The 16765-nt window shown below is 48.0% G+C and overlaps 1 protein-coding gene across 1 annotated transcript in view; it reads left to right on the forward strand.

Annotated features, from left to right (window-relative positions):
* Positions 1-8642, forward strand: part of LOC311135441 (E3 SUMO-protein ligase PIAS1-like) — a 29453-nt gene extending 20811 nt beyond the window's left edge. The window contains exons 11-12 of the mRNA XM_084169395.1: positions 4742-4972; positions 8342-8642. Coding sequence (XP_084025521.1) covers positions 4742-4972; positions 8342-8641 — 531 coding nt within the window. The 3' untranslated portion in view covers position 8642. The remainder of the gene's footprint in view (positions 1-4741; positions 4973-8341) is intronic.
* The last annotated feature ends 8123 nt before the right edge of the window (positions 8643-16765 follow it).

Consider the following 16765-nt stretch of genomic DNA (forward strand, 5'->3'; position numbering starts at 1 on the left):
GCCAGACTACTGTCTGTTTTGGTCCTGCTGAACGCCATCCAGACTACTGTCTGTTTTGGTCCTGCTGAACGCCATCCAGACTACTGCCTGTTTTGGGCCTGCTGAACGCCAGCCAGACTACTGTCTGTTTTGGTCCTGCTGAACGCCATCCAGACTACTGTCTGTTTTGGTCCTGCTGAACACCATCCAAACTACTGTCTGTTTTGGTCCTGCTGAACGCCAGCCAGACTACTGTCTGTTTTGGTCCTGCTGAACACCATCCAGACTACTGTCTGTTTTGGTCCTGCTGAACACCATCCAGACTACTGTCTGTTTTGGTCCTGCTGAACGCCATCCAGACTACTGTCTGTTTTGGTCCTGCTGAACGCCATCCAGACTACTGTCTGTTTTGGTCCTGCTGAACGCCAGCCAGACTACTGTCTGTTTTGGTCCTGCTGAACGCCAGCCAGACTACTGCCTGTTTTGGGCCTGCTGAACGCCAGCCAGACTACTGTCTGTTTTGGTCCTGCTGAACGCCATCCAGACTACTGTCTGTTTTGGTCCTGCTGAACGCCATCCAGACTACTGTCTGTTTTGGTCCTGCTGAACGCCAGCCAGACTACTGTCTGTTTTGGTCCTGCTGAACGCCATCCAGACTACTGTCTGTTTTGGTCCTGCTGAACGCCATCCAGACTACTGTCTGTTTTGGTCCTGCTGAACGCCAGCCAGACTACTGTCTGTTTTGGTCCTGCTGAACGCCAGCCAGACTACTGCCTGTTTTGGGCCTGCTGAACGCCAGCCAGACTACTGTCTGTTTTGGTCCTGCTGAACACCATCCAGACTACTGCCTGTTTTGGTCCTGCTGAACGCCATCCAGACTACTGTCTGTTTTGGGCCTGCTGAACGCCATCCAGACTACTATCTGTTTTGGTCCTGCTGAACGCCATCCAGACTACTGTCTGTTTTGGGCCTGCTGAACGCCATCCAGACTACTGTCTGTTTTGGGCCTGCTGAACGCCATCCAGACTACTGTCTGTCTTGGGCCTGCTGAACGCCATCCAGACTACTGTCTGTTTTGGTCCTGCTGAACGCCATCCAGACTACTGTCTGTTTTGGGCCTGCTGAACGCCATCCAGACTACTGTCTGTTTTGGTCCTGCTGAACGCCATCCAGACTACTGTCTGTTTTGGTCCTGCTGAATGCCAGCCAGACTACTGTCTGTTTTGGTCCTGCTGAACGCCATCCAGACTACTGTCTGTTTTGGTCCTGCTGAACACCATCCAGACTACTGTCTGTTTTGGGCCTGCTGAACACCATCCAGACTACTGTCTGTTTTGGGCCTGCTGAACACCATCCAGACTACTGTCTGTTTTGGTCCTGCTGAACGCCAGCCAGACTACTGTCTGTTTTGGTCCTGCTGAACGCCAGCCAGACTACTGTCTGTTTTGGTCCTGCTGAACGCCAGCCAGACTACTGTCTGTTTTGGTCCTGCTGAACGCCAGCCAGACTACTGTCTGTTTTGGTCCTGCTGAACGCCATCCAGACTACTGTCTGTTTTGGTCCTGCTGAACGCCAGCCAGACTACTGTCTGTTTTGGGCCTGCTGAACGCCAGCCAGACTACTGTCTGTTTTGGTCCTGCTGAACGCCAGCCAGACTACTGTCTGTTTTGGTCCTGCTGAACGCCATCCAGACTACTGTCTGTTTTGGTCCTGCTGAACGCCAGCCAGACTACTGTCTGTTTTGGTCCTGCTGAACGCCATCCAGACTACTGTCTGTTTTGGTCCTGCTGAACGCCAGCCAGACTACTGTCTGTTTTGGTCCTGCTGAACGCCATCCAGACTACTGTCTGTTTTGGGCCTGCTGAACACCATCCAGACCACTGTCTGTTTTGGGCCTGCTGAACGCCATCCAGACCACTGTCTGTTTTGGTCCTGCTGAACGCCAGCCAGACTACTGTCTGTTTTGGTCCTGCTGAACGCCAGCCAGACTACTGTCTGTTTTGGTCCTGCTGAACGCCAGCCAGACTACTGTCTGTTTTGGTCCTGCTGAACGCCAGCCAGACTACTGTCTGTTTTGGTCCTGCTGAACGCCATCCAGACTACTGTCTGTTTTGGTCCTGCTGAACGCCATCCAGACTACTGTCTGTTTTGGGCCTGCTGAACGCCATCCAGACTACTATCTGTTTTGGTCCTGCTGAACGCCATCCAGACTACTGTCTGTTTTGGGCCTGCTGAACGCCATCCAGACTACTGTCTGTTTTGGGCCTGCTGAACACCATCCAGACTACTGTCTGTCTTGGGCCTGCTGAACGCCATCCAGACTACTGTCTGTTTTGGTCCTGCTGAACGCCATCCAGACTACTGTCTGTTTTGGGCCTGCTGAACGCCATCCAGACTACTGTCTGTTTTGGTCCTGCTGAACGCCATCCAGACTACTGTCTGTTTTGGTCCTGCTGAATGCCAGCCAGACTACTGTCTGTTTTGGTCCTGCTGAACGCCATCCAGACTACTGTCTGTTTTGGTCCTGCTGAACACCATCCAGACTACTGTCTGTTTTGGGCCTGCTGAACACCATCCAGACTACTGTCTGTTTTGGTCCTGCTGAACGCCATCCAGACTACTGTCTGTTTTGGTCCTGCTGAACGCCAGCCAGACTACTGTCTGTTTTGGTCCTGCTGAACGCCAGCCAGACTACTGTCTGTTTTGGTCCTGCTGAACGCCATCCAGACTACTGTCTGTTTTGGTCCTGCTGAACGCCAGCCAGACTACTGTCTGTTTTGGGCCTGCTGAACGCCAGCCAGACTACTGTCTGTTTTGGTCCTGCTGAACGCCAGCCAGACTACTGTCTGTTTTGGTCCTGCTGAACGCCATCCAGACTACTGTCTGTTTTGGTCCTGCTGAACGCCAGCCAGACTACTGTCTGTTTTGGTCCTGCTGAACGCCATCCAGACTACTGTCTGTTTTGGTCCTGCTGAACGCCATCCAGACTACTGTCTGTTTTGGTCCTGCTGAACGCCATCCAGACTACTGTCTGTTTTGGGCCTGCTGAACACCATCCAGACCACTTTCTGTTTTGGGCCTGCTGAACGCCATCCAGACCACTGTCTGTTTTGGTCCTGCTGAACGCCAGCCAGACTACTGTCTGTTTTGGTCCTGCTGAACGCCAGCCAGACTACTGTCTGTTTTGGTCCTGCTGAACGCCAGCCAGACTACTGTCTGTTTTGGTCCTGCTGAACGCCAGCCAGACTACTGTCTGTTTTGGTCCTGCTGAACGCCATCCAGACTACTGTCTGTTTTGGTCCTGCTGAACGCCATCCAGACTACTGTCTGTTTTGGTCCTGCTGAACGCCAGGCAGACTACTGTCTGTTTTGGTCCTGCTGAACACCATCCAGACTACTGTCTGTTTTGGTCCTGCTGAATGCCATCCAGACTACTGTCTGTTTTGGGCCTGCTGAACGCCATCCAGACTACTGTCTGTTTTGGTCCTGCTGAACGCCAGCCAGACTACTGTCTGTTTTGGTCCTGCTGAACGCCAGCCAGACTACTGTCTGTTTTGGTCCTGCTGAACGCCAGGCAGACTACTGTCTGTTTTGGTCCTGCTGAACGCCATCCAGACTACTGTCTGTTTTGGTCCTGCTGAACGCCATCCAGACTACTGTCTGTTTTGGTCCTGCTGAACGCCATCCAGACTACTGTCTGTTTTGGTCCTGCTGAACGCCATCCAGACTACTGTCTGTTTTGGTCCTGCTGAACGCCATCCAGACTACTGTCTGTTTTGGTCCTGCTGAACGCCATCCAGACTACTGTCTGTTTTGGTCCTGCTGAACGCCATCCAGACTACTGTCTGTTTTGGTCCTGCTGAACGCCATCCAGACTACTGTCTGTTTTGGTCCTGCTGAACGCCATCCAGACTACTGTCTGTTTTGGTCCTGCTGAACGCCATCCAGACTACTGTCTGTTTTGGTCCTGCTGAACACCATCCAGACTACTGTCTGTTTTGGTCCTGCTGAACACCATCCAGACTACTGTCTGTTTTGGTCCTGCTGAACGCCAGCCAGACTACTGTCTGTTTTGGTCCTGCTGAACGCCATCCAGACTACTGTCTGTTTTGGTCCTGCTGAACGCCAGCCAGACTACTGTCTGTTTTGGTCCTGCTGAACGCCAGCCAGACTACTGTCTGTTTTGGTCCTGCTGAACACCATCCAGACTACTGTCTGTTTTGGTCCTGCTGAACACCATCCAGACTACTGTCTGTTTTGGTCCTGCTGAACGCCATCCAGACTACTGTCTGTTTTGGTCCTGCTGAACGCCATCCAGACTACTGTCTGTTTTGGTCCTGCTGAACGCCATCCAGACTACTGTCTGTTTTGGTCCTGCTGAACGCCATCCAGACTACTGTCTGTTTTGGTCCTGCTGAACGCCAGCCAGACTACTGTCTGTTTTGGTCCTGCTGAACGCCAGCCAGACTACTGTCTGTTTTGGTCCTGCTGAACAGCATCCAGACTACTGTCTGTTTTGGTCCTGCTGAACACCATCCAGACTACTGTCTGTTTTGGTCCTGCTGAACACCATCCAGACTACTGTCTGTTTTGGTCCTGCTGAACGCCATCCAGACTACTGTCTGTTTTGGTCCTGCTGAACACCATCCAGACTACTGTCTGTTTTGGTCCTGCTGAACGCCATCCAGACTACTGTCTGTTTTGGTCCTGCTGAACGCCATCCAGACTACTGTCTGTTTTGGTCCTGCTGAACACCATCCAGACTACTGTCTGTCTACACCCCTTTTCTGACCTGGTGTTCTGTTCTCTCCACAGAGTGTTGAACCTCCACAGCCAGGCGTCTCCGGTGGCCAGAGCTCCCAGCATGCCTCCTGTTGAGACCAGCTACATCCCCCCTCCTCCCCCCCTCATACAGGATTACAGCCACTACTACCACACCCCCAGCGACCTGGACCTCAACTTCTTCTCCTTCCTCCAGGGAGACAACCATCAGGTAATGACTTCACAGACTAGAACTAGACAACCATCAGGTAATGACTTCACAGACTAGAACCAGACAACCATCAGGTAATGACTTCACAGACTAGAACCAGACAACCATCAGGTAATGACTTCACAGACTAGAACCAGACAACCATCAGGTAATGACTTCACAGACTAGAACTAGACAACCATCAGGTAATGACTTCACAGACTAGAACTAGACAACCATCAGGTAATGACTTCACAGACTAGAACCAGACAACCATCAGGTAATGACTTCACAGACTAGAACCAGACAACCATCAGGTAATGACTTCACAGACTAGAACCAGACAACCATCAGGTAATGACTTCACAGACTAGAACCAGACAACCATCAGGTAATGACTTCACAGACTAGAACCAGACAACCATCAGGTAATGACTTCACAGACTAGAACCAGACAACCATCAGGTAATGACTTCACAGACTAGAACCAGACAACCATCAGGTAATGACTTCACAGACTAGAACCAGACTAGCATTACAACATGGTGGTGACCCTCCCTCCTCTCTCTCCTGTCTGTAGCATTACAACATGGTGATGACCCTCCCTCCTCTCTCTCTCTCCTGTCTGTAGCATTACAACATGGTGATGACCCTCCTCTCTCTCTCTCCTGTCTGTAGCATTACAACATGGTGGTGACCCTCCCTCCTCTCTCTCCTGTCTGTATCATTACAACATGGTGATGACCCTCCCTCCTCTCTCTCCTGTCTGTAGCATTACAACATGGTGATGACCCTCCCTCCTCTCTCTCTCTCCTGTCTGTAGCATTACAACATGGTGATGACCCTCCCTCCTCTCTCTCCTGTCTGTAGCATTACAACATGGTGATGACCCTCCCTCCTCTCTCTCCTGTCTGTAGCATTACAACATGGTGATGACCCTCCCTCCTCTCTCCTGTCTGTAGCATTACAACATGGTGATGACCCTCCCTCCTCTCTCTCCTGTCTGTAGCATTACAACATGGTGATGACCCTCCCTCCTCTCTCTCCTGTCTGTAGCATTACAACATGGTGGTGACCCTCCCTCCTCTCTCTCTCTCCTGTCTGTAGCATTACAACATGGTGATGACCCTCCCTCCTCTCTCTCCTGTCTGTAGCATTACAACATGGTGATGACCCTCCCTCCTCTCTCTCTCTCCTGTCTGTAGCATTACAACATGGTGATGACCCTCCCTCCTCTCTCTCCTGTCTGTAGCATTACAACATGGTGATGACCCTCCCTCCTCTCTCTCTCTCCTGTCTGTAGCATTACAACATGGTGATGACCCTCCCTCCTCTCTCTCCTGTCTGTAGCATTACAACATGGTGATGACCCTCCCTCCTCTCTCTCTCTCCTGTCTGTAGCATTACAACATGGTGATGACCCTCCCTCCTCTCTCCTGTCTGTAGCATTACAACATGGTGATGACCCTCCCTCCTCTCTCTCTCTCCTGTCTGTAGCATTACAACATGGTGATGACCCTCCCTCCCTCCTCTCTCCTGTCTGTAGCATTACAACATGGTGGTGACCCTCCCTCCTCTCTCTCCTGTCTGTAGCATTACAACATGGTGATGACCCTCCCTCCCTCCTCTCTCCTGTCTGTAGCATTACAACATGGTGATGACCCTCCCTCCTCTCTCTCCTGTCTGTAGCATTACAACATGGTGATGACCCTCCCTCCTCTCTCTCCTGTCTGTAGCATTACAACATGGTGATGACCCTCCCTCCTCTCTCTCCTGTCTGTAGCATTACAACATGGTGATGACCCTCCCTCCCTCCTCTCTCCTGTCTGTAGCATTACAACATGGTGATGACCCTCCCTCCTCTCTCTCTCTCCTGTCTGTAGCATTACAACATGGTGATGACCCTCCCTCCTCTCTCTCCTGTCTGTAGCATTACAACATGGTGATGACCCTCCCTCCTCTCTCTCTCTCCTGTCTGTAGCATTACAACATGGTGATGACCCTCCCTCCTCTCTCTCTCTCCTGTCTGTAGCATTACAACATGGTGATGACCCTCCCTCCTCTCTCTCCTGTCTGTAGCATTACAACATGGTGATGACCCTCCCTCCTCTCTCTCTCTCCTGTCTGTAGCATTACAACATGGTGATGACCCTCCCTCCTCTCTCTGCTGTCTGTAGCATTACAACATGGTGATGACCCTCCCTCCTCTCTCTGCTGTCTGTAGCATTACAACATGGTGATGACCCTCCCTCCTCTCTCCTGTCTATAGCATTACAACATGGTGATGACCCTCCCTCCTCTCTCTCTCCTGTCTGTAGCATTACAACATGGTGATGACCCTCCCTCCTCTCTCTCTCTCCTGTCTGTAGCATTACAACATGGTGATGACCCTCCCTCCTCTCTCTCTCTCCTGTCTGTAGCATTACAACATGGTGATGACCCTCCCTCCTCTCTCCTGTCTGTAGCATTACAACATGGTGATGACCCTCCCTCCTCTCTCTCCTGTCTCTAGCATTACAACATGGTGATGACCCTCCCTCCTCTCTCTCCTGTCTCTAGCATTACAACATGGTGATGACCCTCCCTCCTCTCTCTCTCTCCTGTCTGTAGCATTACAACATGGTGATGACCCTCCCTCCTCTCTCTCTCTCCTGTCTGTAGCATTACAACATGGTGATGACCCTCCCTCCTCTCTCTCCTGTCTGTAGCATTACAACATGGTGATGACCCTCCCTCCTCTCTCTCTCTCCTGTCTCTAGCATTACAACATGGTGATGACCCTCCCTCCTCTCTCTCTCTCCTGTCTATAGCATTACAACATGGTGATGACCCTCCCTCCTCTCTCTCTCTCCTGTCTCTAGCATTACAACATGGTGATGACCCTCCCTCCTCTCTCTCTCTCCTGTCTTTAGCATTACAACATGGTGATGACCCTCCCTCCTCTCTCTCCTGTCTCTAGCATTACAACATGGTGATGACCCTCCCTCCTCTCTCTCTCTCCTGTCTGTAGCATTACAACATGGTGATGACCCTCCCTCCTCTCTCCTGTCTGTAGCATTACAACATGGTGGTGACCCTCCCTCCTCTCTCTCCTGTCTGTAGCATTACAACATGGTGATGACCCTCCCTCCTCTCTCCTGTCTGTAGCATTACAACATGGTGATGACCCTCCCTCCTCTCTCTCTCTCCTGTCTGTAGCATTACAACATGGTGATGACCCTCCCTCCTCTCTCTCTCTCCTGTCTGTAGCATTACAACATGGTGATGACCCTCCTCTCTCTCTCTCCTGTCTGTAGCATTACAACATGGTGATGACCCTCCCTCCTCTCTCTCCTGTCTGTAGCATTACAACATGGTGATGACCCTCCCTCCTCTCTCTCCTGTCTGTAGCATTACAACATGGTGATGGCTGCAGCAGCGGCGGCCTCGGCCTCAGACGACCACGACCTGCTCCTCAACCGCTTCCTGCCCTATAGCTCTTCCCAGATGTTCCTGGACCAACCAGGGACCCCAGGGGGCGGGAGCAGCGCCCTGGCAGCAGCCAACGGGGGCAGCAACAGCGGCAGCAGCTCCAGTCTTGTTTCATCTAATAGTTTAAGAGAGAGAGATGGAGACAGGGATAGCCACTCGAGCAGGTCTGACGCAGCCGTCATATATGGCTCCATACCAGACGTGATCTCGCTAGACTGAAGGGAAGGGGGGGGGGGGGGGGGTGTTGTCCACACAGAACTAAAAAACAACTTGAGGGAGAAAATATAAACAGAAGGGGACGACGAAAGAAGTTAAAATAAAGGAGAAGGAAACTATGCTATGTACAGAGAGGAACAATCTATTTTCAATTTGACTTATTATGTAAATAAGCTCCCGATGATGATGAGTAACTTTAGTTGATATTTTTCTGTGGATACTGAAGATTTTTTCACACCCTCTTTCTTCACGTGGTCCCCCTTGATTATATACTACCTTTTTGTACTTCGTTTGTACTTATTTTAATATTCCATGTCGACGGCATTATTTTTGTCTCATCGCGTTTCGACGGTGCTTTCGGAGCCAGAGGAGAATCTGTCCATTTGTTTGTTTCGTTCATCACTGTAGATTTATTTTTTATTATTTTTTCTTTCAAACATTAATTCATACTGTGGTCAATAATATTGTATTTAATTATTTTCAAGGTATTATTTATGATGCTTTTTGAGTTCTGTTGGATCAATGTGTGCTGTTTTTAAAAGCATTCCTTATTGTATCCCCTGCTACATGTTATTGTTGCCACTGGGAATACGCAGGCTAGCCTGGGGACCAGTCTGTCTGCTATCACAAGGAGTGGGATGACAGCACAGACAGACTGGTACCCAGGCTATACACAGGCTGGTTATAGATCCACTACTGTGGTTGCTCTGGGTTCTGCTCCTCTCTCATCTCTTTCATTTTAGTCATTTTAGCAGACGCTCTTATCCAGAGCGACTTACAGTTAGTGAGTGCATACATTTTTTCAAACTGGCCCCCCCCCGTGGGAAACGAACCCACAACCCTGGCGTTGCAAGCGCCATGCTCTACCAACTGAGCTACAGGAAACCTCGTTTTCTTGCAGTGTCCATCCTTAGTTGTTTTCACATAGAATAAATATTAGTAAAATAGTATTGAAATTGCTCTCATAGTTACCCACAGCAAATTTACATTATGGGGGGGGGAATGAGGACAAAGTTATTTAAATCCAGTTTATTGCTATGGTACCTTTTTATATTTTCATGCAGGGTGTATCTATTACTTTTATTTTCTTCTCACAATTCACCAAGACATCAAAGGAAAACAAAACCGAGTATATTGAAGTTGCATTTGTTTTGGAACAGAGAACAAACCGCATGGCTTTTCATACCTGCGATCTCGTGCAGTCTCTTCTCTCTTTCTCCTCTCACTCACCCCAGAGTCCAGTGTCTCTATAACTGCCCCTGTGGTCTGATCACCCCAGAGTCCAGTGGCTCTATAACTGCCCCTGTGGTCTGATGAGACGCTTTGTTGCTCAGTGTGACTGTGCTGTAATGCCTATTGAATACCTGACAGAGAATGGTCTGTGACAGCTTCATCATACGCCTCATCCACACTATAGGGCCAACCTGAACGGTACTGTGATGGCTTGGGTTTTTTTTTCTTTTCACATTGCTCTTTTCCAGGACTTTTTCAGCAACTTTTGGTGGATGTGGAACCAGGCCAGCCCAGTACAGCTTGGCTCTGTTAAGGCACTGTAGTGTGGATTGGGCCATTGTGGCTTTTCTCCCGTTATTCTATCCCACGTTCTGTTAGCCCCTATTCCCTTCCTGTGTACACAGTTAGTATTATTTATTATTTCCTCTATATATTATTTTTAGTTGATTCATGAATATGCATTGCTATTGTCGTATGATATTTCTTTAGTAATTCTATGCTATTTAAGAGATCATTGTCGCTTGATATGCATCATTGTAACAAACCAATTCTCTTTTTAGTTTTTCCTTCTGTCTGTTTTGCTATTGAATGATGTCAATATCACCAATAGAGGTTTGGAGCATTTTGACTGTCTCTGGGGTCTCTCTACTGTGTCGTTTGATAATTGTATGAATTATACAAATACAGCTAGACGACAACCAAATGATGGTATGCTCTGGCCTCTGCAAAAAAAAATAGCGCTAGTCAATAAATCATCGTGCGTGAGCGGTTGGATCAAGGTGCTTTTGCAGAAGTAATTACAGTGGGGGAAAAAAAGTATTTAGTCAGCCACCAATTGTGCAAGTTCTCACACTTAAAAAGATGAGAGAGGCCTGTAATTTTCATCATAGGTACACGTCAACTATGACAGACAAATTGAGAAAAAGAAATCCAGAAAATCACATTGTAGGGATTTTTAATGAATTTATTTGCAAATTATGGTGGAAAATAAGTATTTGTTCACCTACAAACAAGCAAGATTTCTGGCTCTCACAGACCTGTAACTTCTTCTTTAAGAGGCTCCTCTGTCCTCCACTCGTTACCTGTATTAATGGCACCTGTTTGAACTTGTTATCAGTATAAAATACACCTGTCCACAACCTCAAACAGTCACACTCCAAACTCCACTATGGCCAAGACCAAAGAGCTGTCAAAGGACACCAGAAACAAAATTGTAGACCTGCACCAGGCTGGGAAGACTGAATCTGCAATAGGTAAGCAGCTTGGTTTGAAGAAATCAACTGTGGGAGCAATTATTAGGAAATGGAAGACATACAAGACCACTGATAATCTCCCTCGATCTGGGGCTCCACGCAAGATCTCACCCCGTGGGGTCAAAATGATCACAAGAACAGTGATCTAGCAGTATACTCACCATCACTGGGGACCAACCATCAGTCTATGGTCTAGCTAGCAGTATACTCACCACCACTGGGGACCAACCATCAGTCTATGGTCTAGCTACCAGTATACTCACCACCACTGGGGACCAACCATCAGTCTATGGTCTATGATAGGGTCCTTAGGCAGGGCATGCAAACCATAGTTGGTCAATATGAACACTACCAGTCAAAAGTTTGGACACACCTACTCATTTAAGTGTTTTTCTTAACTTTTACAATTTTTTACATTGTACAATAATAGTGAAGACATCAAAACTATGAAATAACACATATGGAATCATTTAGTAACCAAAAAAGTGTTAAACAAATCAAGATATATTTAATATTTTAGGTTCTTCAGGTAGCCACCCTTTGCCTTGATGACAGCTTTGCACACTCTTGGCAACGTAAAACGTAAAAAAATAGTAAAAATAAAGAAAAACCCTTGAATGAGTAGGTGTGTCCAAACTTTTGGCTGGTTTCGGATTTTTCAGTCTCAAATGGCCGCGACGCTTTGAATGTGTTGGAGGCGATGAAACAATGGATTCAATGGATCACAATAAGAGCTAAGATGCTAATATTTGTTTAAACTCTACGTACACTACTTGGCCAAAAGTATGTGGACACCTGCTCGTCGTACATCTCATTCCAAAATCATTGGCATTCAAATGGAGTTGGTCCCCACCTTTGCTGCTATAACAGCCTCCACTCTTCTGGGAAGGCTTTCCACTAGATGTTGGAACATTGCTGCGGGGACTTGCTTCCATTCAGCCACAAGAGCATTAGTGAGGTCAAGCACTGATGTTGGGCGATTAGGCCTGGCTCGCAGTCGGTGTTCTAATTCAACCCAAAGGTGTTCGATGGGGTTGAGGTCAGGGCTCTGTGCAGGCCAGTCAAGTTTTTCCCACACCGATCTTGACAAACCATTTCTGCGTGGACCTCGCTTTGTGCACGGGGGCATTGTCATGCTGAAACAGGAAAGGGCCTTCCCCAAACTGTTGCCACAAAGTTGGAAGCACAGAATCGTCTAGAATGTCATTGTATGCTGTAGCGTTAAGATTTCCCTTCACTGGAACTAAGGGGCCCGAACCATGAAAACAACCCCAGACCATTATTCCTTCTCCACCAAACTTTACAGTTGGCACTATGCATTGGGGCAGGTAGCGTTCTCCTGGCATCCGCCAAACCCAAATTCATCCGTCGGACTGCCAGATGGTGAAGCATGATTCATCACTCCAGAGAATGCGTTTCCACCGCTCCAGAGTCCAATGGCAGCGAGCTTTACACCACTCCAGCCGACGCTTGGCATTGCGTAAGGTGATCTTAGACTTGTGTGCGGCTGCTCGGCCATGGAAACCCATTTCATGAAACTCCCAACGAACAGTTATTGTGCTGACGTTGCTTCCAGAGGCAGTTTGGAACTCGGTAGTGAGTGTTGCAACCGAGGACAGACCATTTTTACGCTCTACGTGCTTCAGCGGTCCCGTTCTGTGAGCTTGTGTGGCCTACCACTTTGTGGTTGAGCCGTTGTTGCTTCTAGACGTTTCCACTTCACAATAACAGCACTTACAGTTGACAGGGGCAGCTCTAGCAGGGCAGACATTTGACGAACTGACTTGTTGGAAAGGTGGCATCCTATGACGGTGGCACGTTGAAAGTCACTGAGCTCTTCAGTAAGGCCATTCTACTGCCAATGTTTGTCTATGGAGATTGCATGACTGTGTGCTCGATTTTAAGCACCTGTCAGCAATGGGTGTGTCTGAAATAGCCGAATCCATTCATTTGAAGGGGTGTCCACATACTCTGTGAATGTCACGGAGTCGGCTGATAACCCATTTCATGGGTGCACAATCCATAGGTTAGGCTGTACAGTATCAGTGCCTTGCAAAAGTATTCAGCCCCCTTGGCGTTTTTTCCAATTTTATTGCATTACAACCTGTAATTGAAATGGATTTTTATTTGGATTTAATGTAATGGACATACACAAAATAATCCAAATTGGTGAAGTGAAATGAAAAATATAACGGAAAAGTGGTGCGTGCATATGTATTCACCCCCTTTGCTATGAAGCCCCTAAATAAGATCTGGTGCAACCAATTACCTTCAGAAGTCACATAATTAGTTAAATATAGTCTAAGTGTCACATGATCTGTCACATGATCTCAGTATATATGCACCTGTTCTGAAAGGCCCCAGAGTCTGCAACACCACTAAGCAAGGGGCACCACCAAGCAAGCGGCACCATGAAGACCAAGGAGCTCTCCAAACAGGTCAGGGACAAAGTTGTGGAGAAGTACAGATCAGGGTTGGGTTATAAAAAAATATCTGAAACTTTGAACATCCCACGGAGCACCATTAAATCCATTATTAAAAAATGGAAAGAATATGGCACCACAACAAACCTGCCAAGAGAGGGCCTCCCACCAAAACTCACAGACCAGCCAAGGAGGGCATTAATCAGAGAGGCAACAAAGAGACCAAATTTAACCCTGAAGGAGCTGCACTCTTAAAGGGAGTGCTCCAAATCTCAGCTTGTTACCTGTATAAAAGACACCTGTCCACAAAAGCAATCAATCAATCAGATTCCAAACTCTCCAACATGGCCAAGACCAAAGAGCTCTCCAAGGATGTCAGGGACAAGATTGTAGACCTACACAAGGCTGGAATGGGCTACAAGACCATTGCCAAGCAGCTTGGTGAGAAGGTGACAACAGTTGGTGCGATTATTCGCAAATGGAAGAAACACAAAAGAACTGTCAATCTCCCTCGGCCTGGGGCTCCATGCAAGATCTCACCTCGTGGAGTTGCAATGATCATGAGAACGGTGAGGAATCAGCCCAGAACTACACGGGAGAACCTTGTCAATGATCTCAAGGCAGCTGGGACCATAGTCACCAAGAAAACAATTGGTAACACACTACGCCGTGAAGGACTGAAATCCTGCAGCACCCGCAAGGTCCCCCTGCTTAAGAAAGCACATATACAGGCCCGTCTGAAGTTTGCCAATGAACATCTGAATGATTCAGAGGAGAACTGGGTGAAAGTGTTGTGGTCAGATGAGACCAAAATCGAGCTCTTTGGCATCAACTCAACTCGCCGTGTTTGGAGGAGGAGGAATGCTGCCTATGACCCCAAGAACACCATCCCCACCGTCAAACATGGAGGTGGAAACATTATGCTTTGGGGGTGTTTTTCTGCTAAGGGGACAGGACAACTTCACCGCATCAAAGGTATGATGGACGGGGCCATGTACTGTCAAATCTTGGGTGAGAACCTCCTTCCCTCAGCCAGGGCATTGAAAATGGGTCGTGGATGGGTATTGCAGCATGACAATGACCCAAAACACACGGCCAAGGCAACAAAGGAGTGGCTCAAGAAGAAGCACATTAAGGTCCTGGAGTGGCCTAGCCAGTCTCCAGACCTTAATCCCATAGAAAATCTGTGGAGGGAGCTGAAGGTTCGAGTTGCCAAACGTCAGCCTCGAAACCTTAATGACTTGGAGAAGATCTGCAAAGAGGAGTGGGACAAAATCCCTCCTGAGATGTGTGCAAACCTGGTGGCCAACTACAAGAAACGTCTGACCTCTGTGATTGCCAACAAGGGTTTTGCCACCAAGTACTAAGTCATGTTTTGCAGAGGGGTCAAATACTTATTTCCCTCATTAAAATGCAAATAAATGTATTACATTTTTGACATGCGTTTATCTGGATTTTGTTGTTGTTATTCTGTCTCTCACTGTTCAAATAAACCTACCATTAAAATTATAGACTGATCATGTCTTTGTCAGTGGGCAAACGTACAAAATCAGCAGGGGATCAAATACTTTTCCCCCCTCACTGTATGTGGGAGACTCCCCAAACATATGGAAGAAGGTACTCTGGTCAGTTGAGACTAAAATTGAGCTTTTTGGCCATCAAGGAAAACGCTATGTCTGGCGCAAACCTAACACCTCTCATCACCCCGAGAACACCGTCCCAACAGTGAAGCATGGTGGTGGCAGCATCATGCTGTGGGGATGTTTTTCATCGGCAGGGACTGGGAAACTGGTCAGAATTGAAGGAATGAAGGATGGCGCTAAATACTGGGAAATTCTTGAGGGAAACCTGTTTAAGTCTTCCAGAGATTTGAGACTGGGATGGCGGTTCACCTTCCAGCAGGACAATGGCCCTAAGCATACTGCTAAAGCAACACTCGAGTGGTTTAAGGGGAAACATTTAAATATCTTGGAATGGCCTAGTCAAAGCCCAGACCTCAATCCAATTGAGAATCTGTGGTATGACTTAAAGATTCCTGTACACCAGCGGAACCCATCCAACTTGAAGGAGCTGGAGCAGTTTTGCCTTGAAGAATGGGCAAAAATCCCTGTGCCAAGCTTATAGAGACATACCCCAAGAGACTTGCAGCTGTAATTGCTGCAAAAGGTGGCTCTACAAAGTATTGACTTGGGGGGGGGGGGGGTGAATAGCACGCTCAACATTTACATTACATTTTAGTCATTTAGCAGACGCTGTTATCCAGAGCGACTTACAGTTAGTGAATACAATTTTATTTATTTATTTTTATACTGGCCCCACGTGGGAAACGAACCCACAACCCTGGCGTTGCAAACGCCATGCTCTATCAACTGAGCTACATCCCTGCCGGCCATTCCCTCCCCTACCCTGGACAACGCTGGGCCAATTGTGCGCCGCCCATGAGTCTCCCGGTCGCGGCCGGCTGCGACAGAGCCTGGATTCGAACCAGGATCTCTAGTGGCACAGTTAGCACTGCGATGCAGTGCCTTAGACCACTGCGCCACTCAGGAGACAAGTTCTCCTGAGTTCTGTTTTTTTGGTCTTATTGCTTGTTTAGAAAATATTTTGCATCTTCAAAGTGGTAGGCATGTTGTGTAAATCAAATGATACCCCCCAAAAATCAATTTTAATTCCAGGTTGTAAGGCAACAAAATAGGAAAAATGCCAAGGGGGATGAATCCTTTCGCAAGCCACTGAATCAGTATGTCCCCAATGCAATCCATAGGTTTGGCTGTACAGTATTACTTTTACATTTACATTTACGTCATTTAGCAGACGCTCTTATCCAGAGCGACTTACAAATTGGTGCATTCACCTTATAGCCAGTGGGATAACCACTTTACAATATGTTTTATTTTTATTTCTTTTTTAAATAAATTTTTTTAACTTTTTTTTTTTTTTGGGTGGGGGGGGTGGGTTGGGTTAAGGGAGGGGTAGAAGGATTACTTTATCCTATCCCAGGTATTCCTTAAAGAGGTGGGGTTTCAAATGTCTCCGGAAGGTGGTGAGTGACTCCGCTGTCCTGGCGTCGTGAGGGAGCTTGTTCCACCATTGGGGTGCCAGAGCAGCGAACAGTTTTGACTGGGCTGAGCGGGAACTATGCTTCCGCAGAGGAAGGGGAGCCAGCAGGCCAGAGGTGGATGAACGCAGTGCCCTCGTTTGGGTGTAGGGACTGATCA

The sequence above is a fragment of the Coregonus lavaretus genome (assembly GCF_964263955.1).
Source record: "Coregonus lavaretus genome assembly, chromosome: 9".
Lineage (NCBI taxonomy): Eukaryota > Metazoa > Chordata > Actinopteri > Salmoniformes > Salmonidae > Coregonus > Coregonus lavaretus.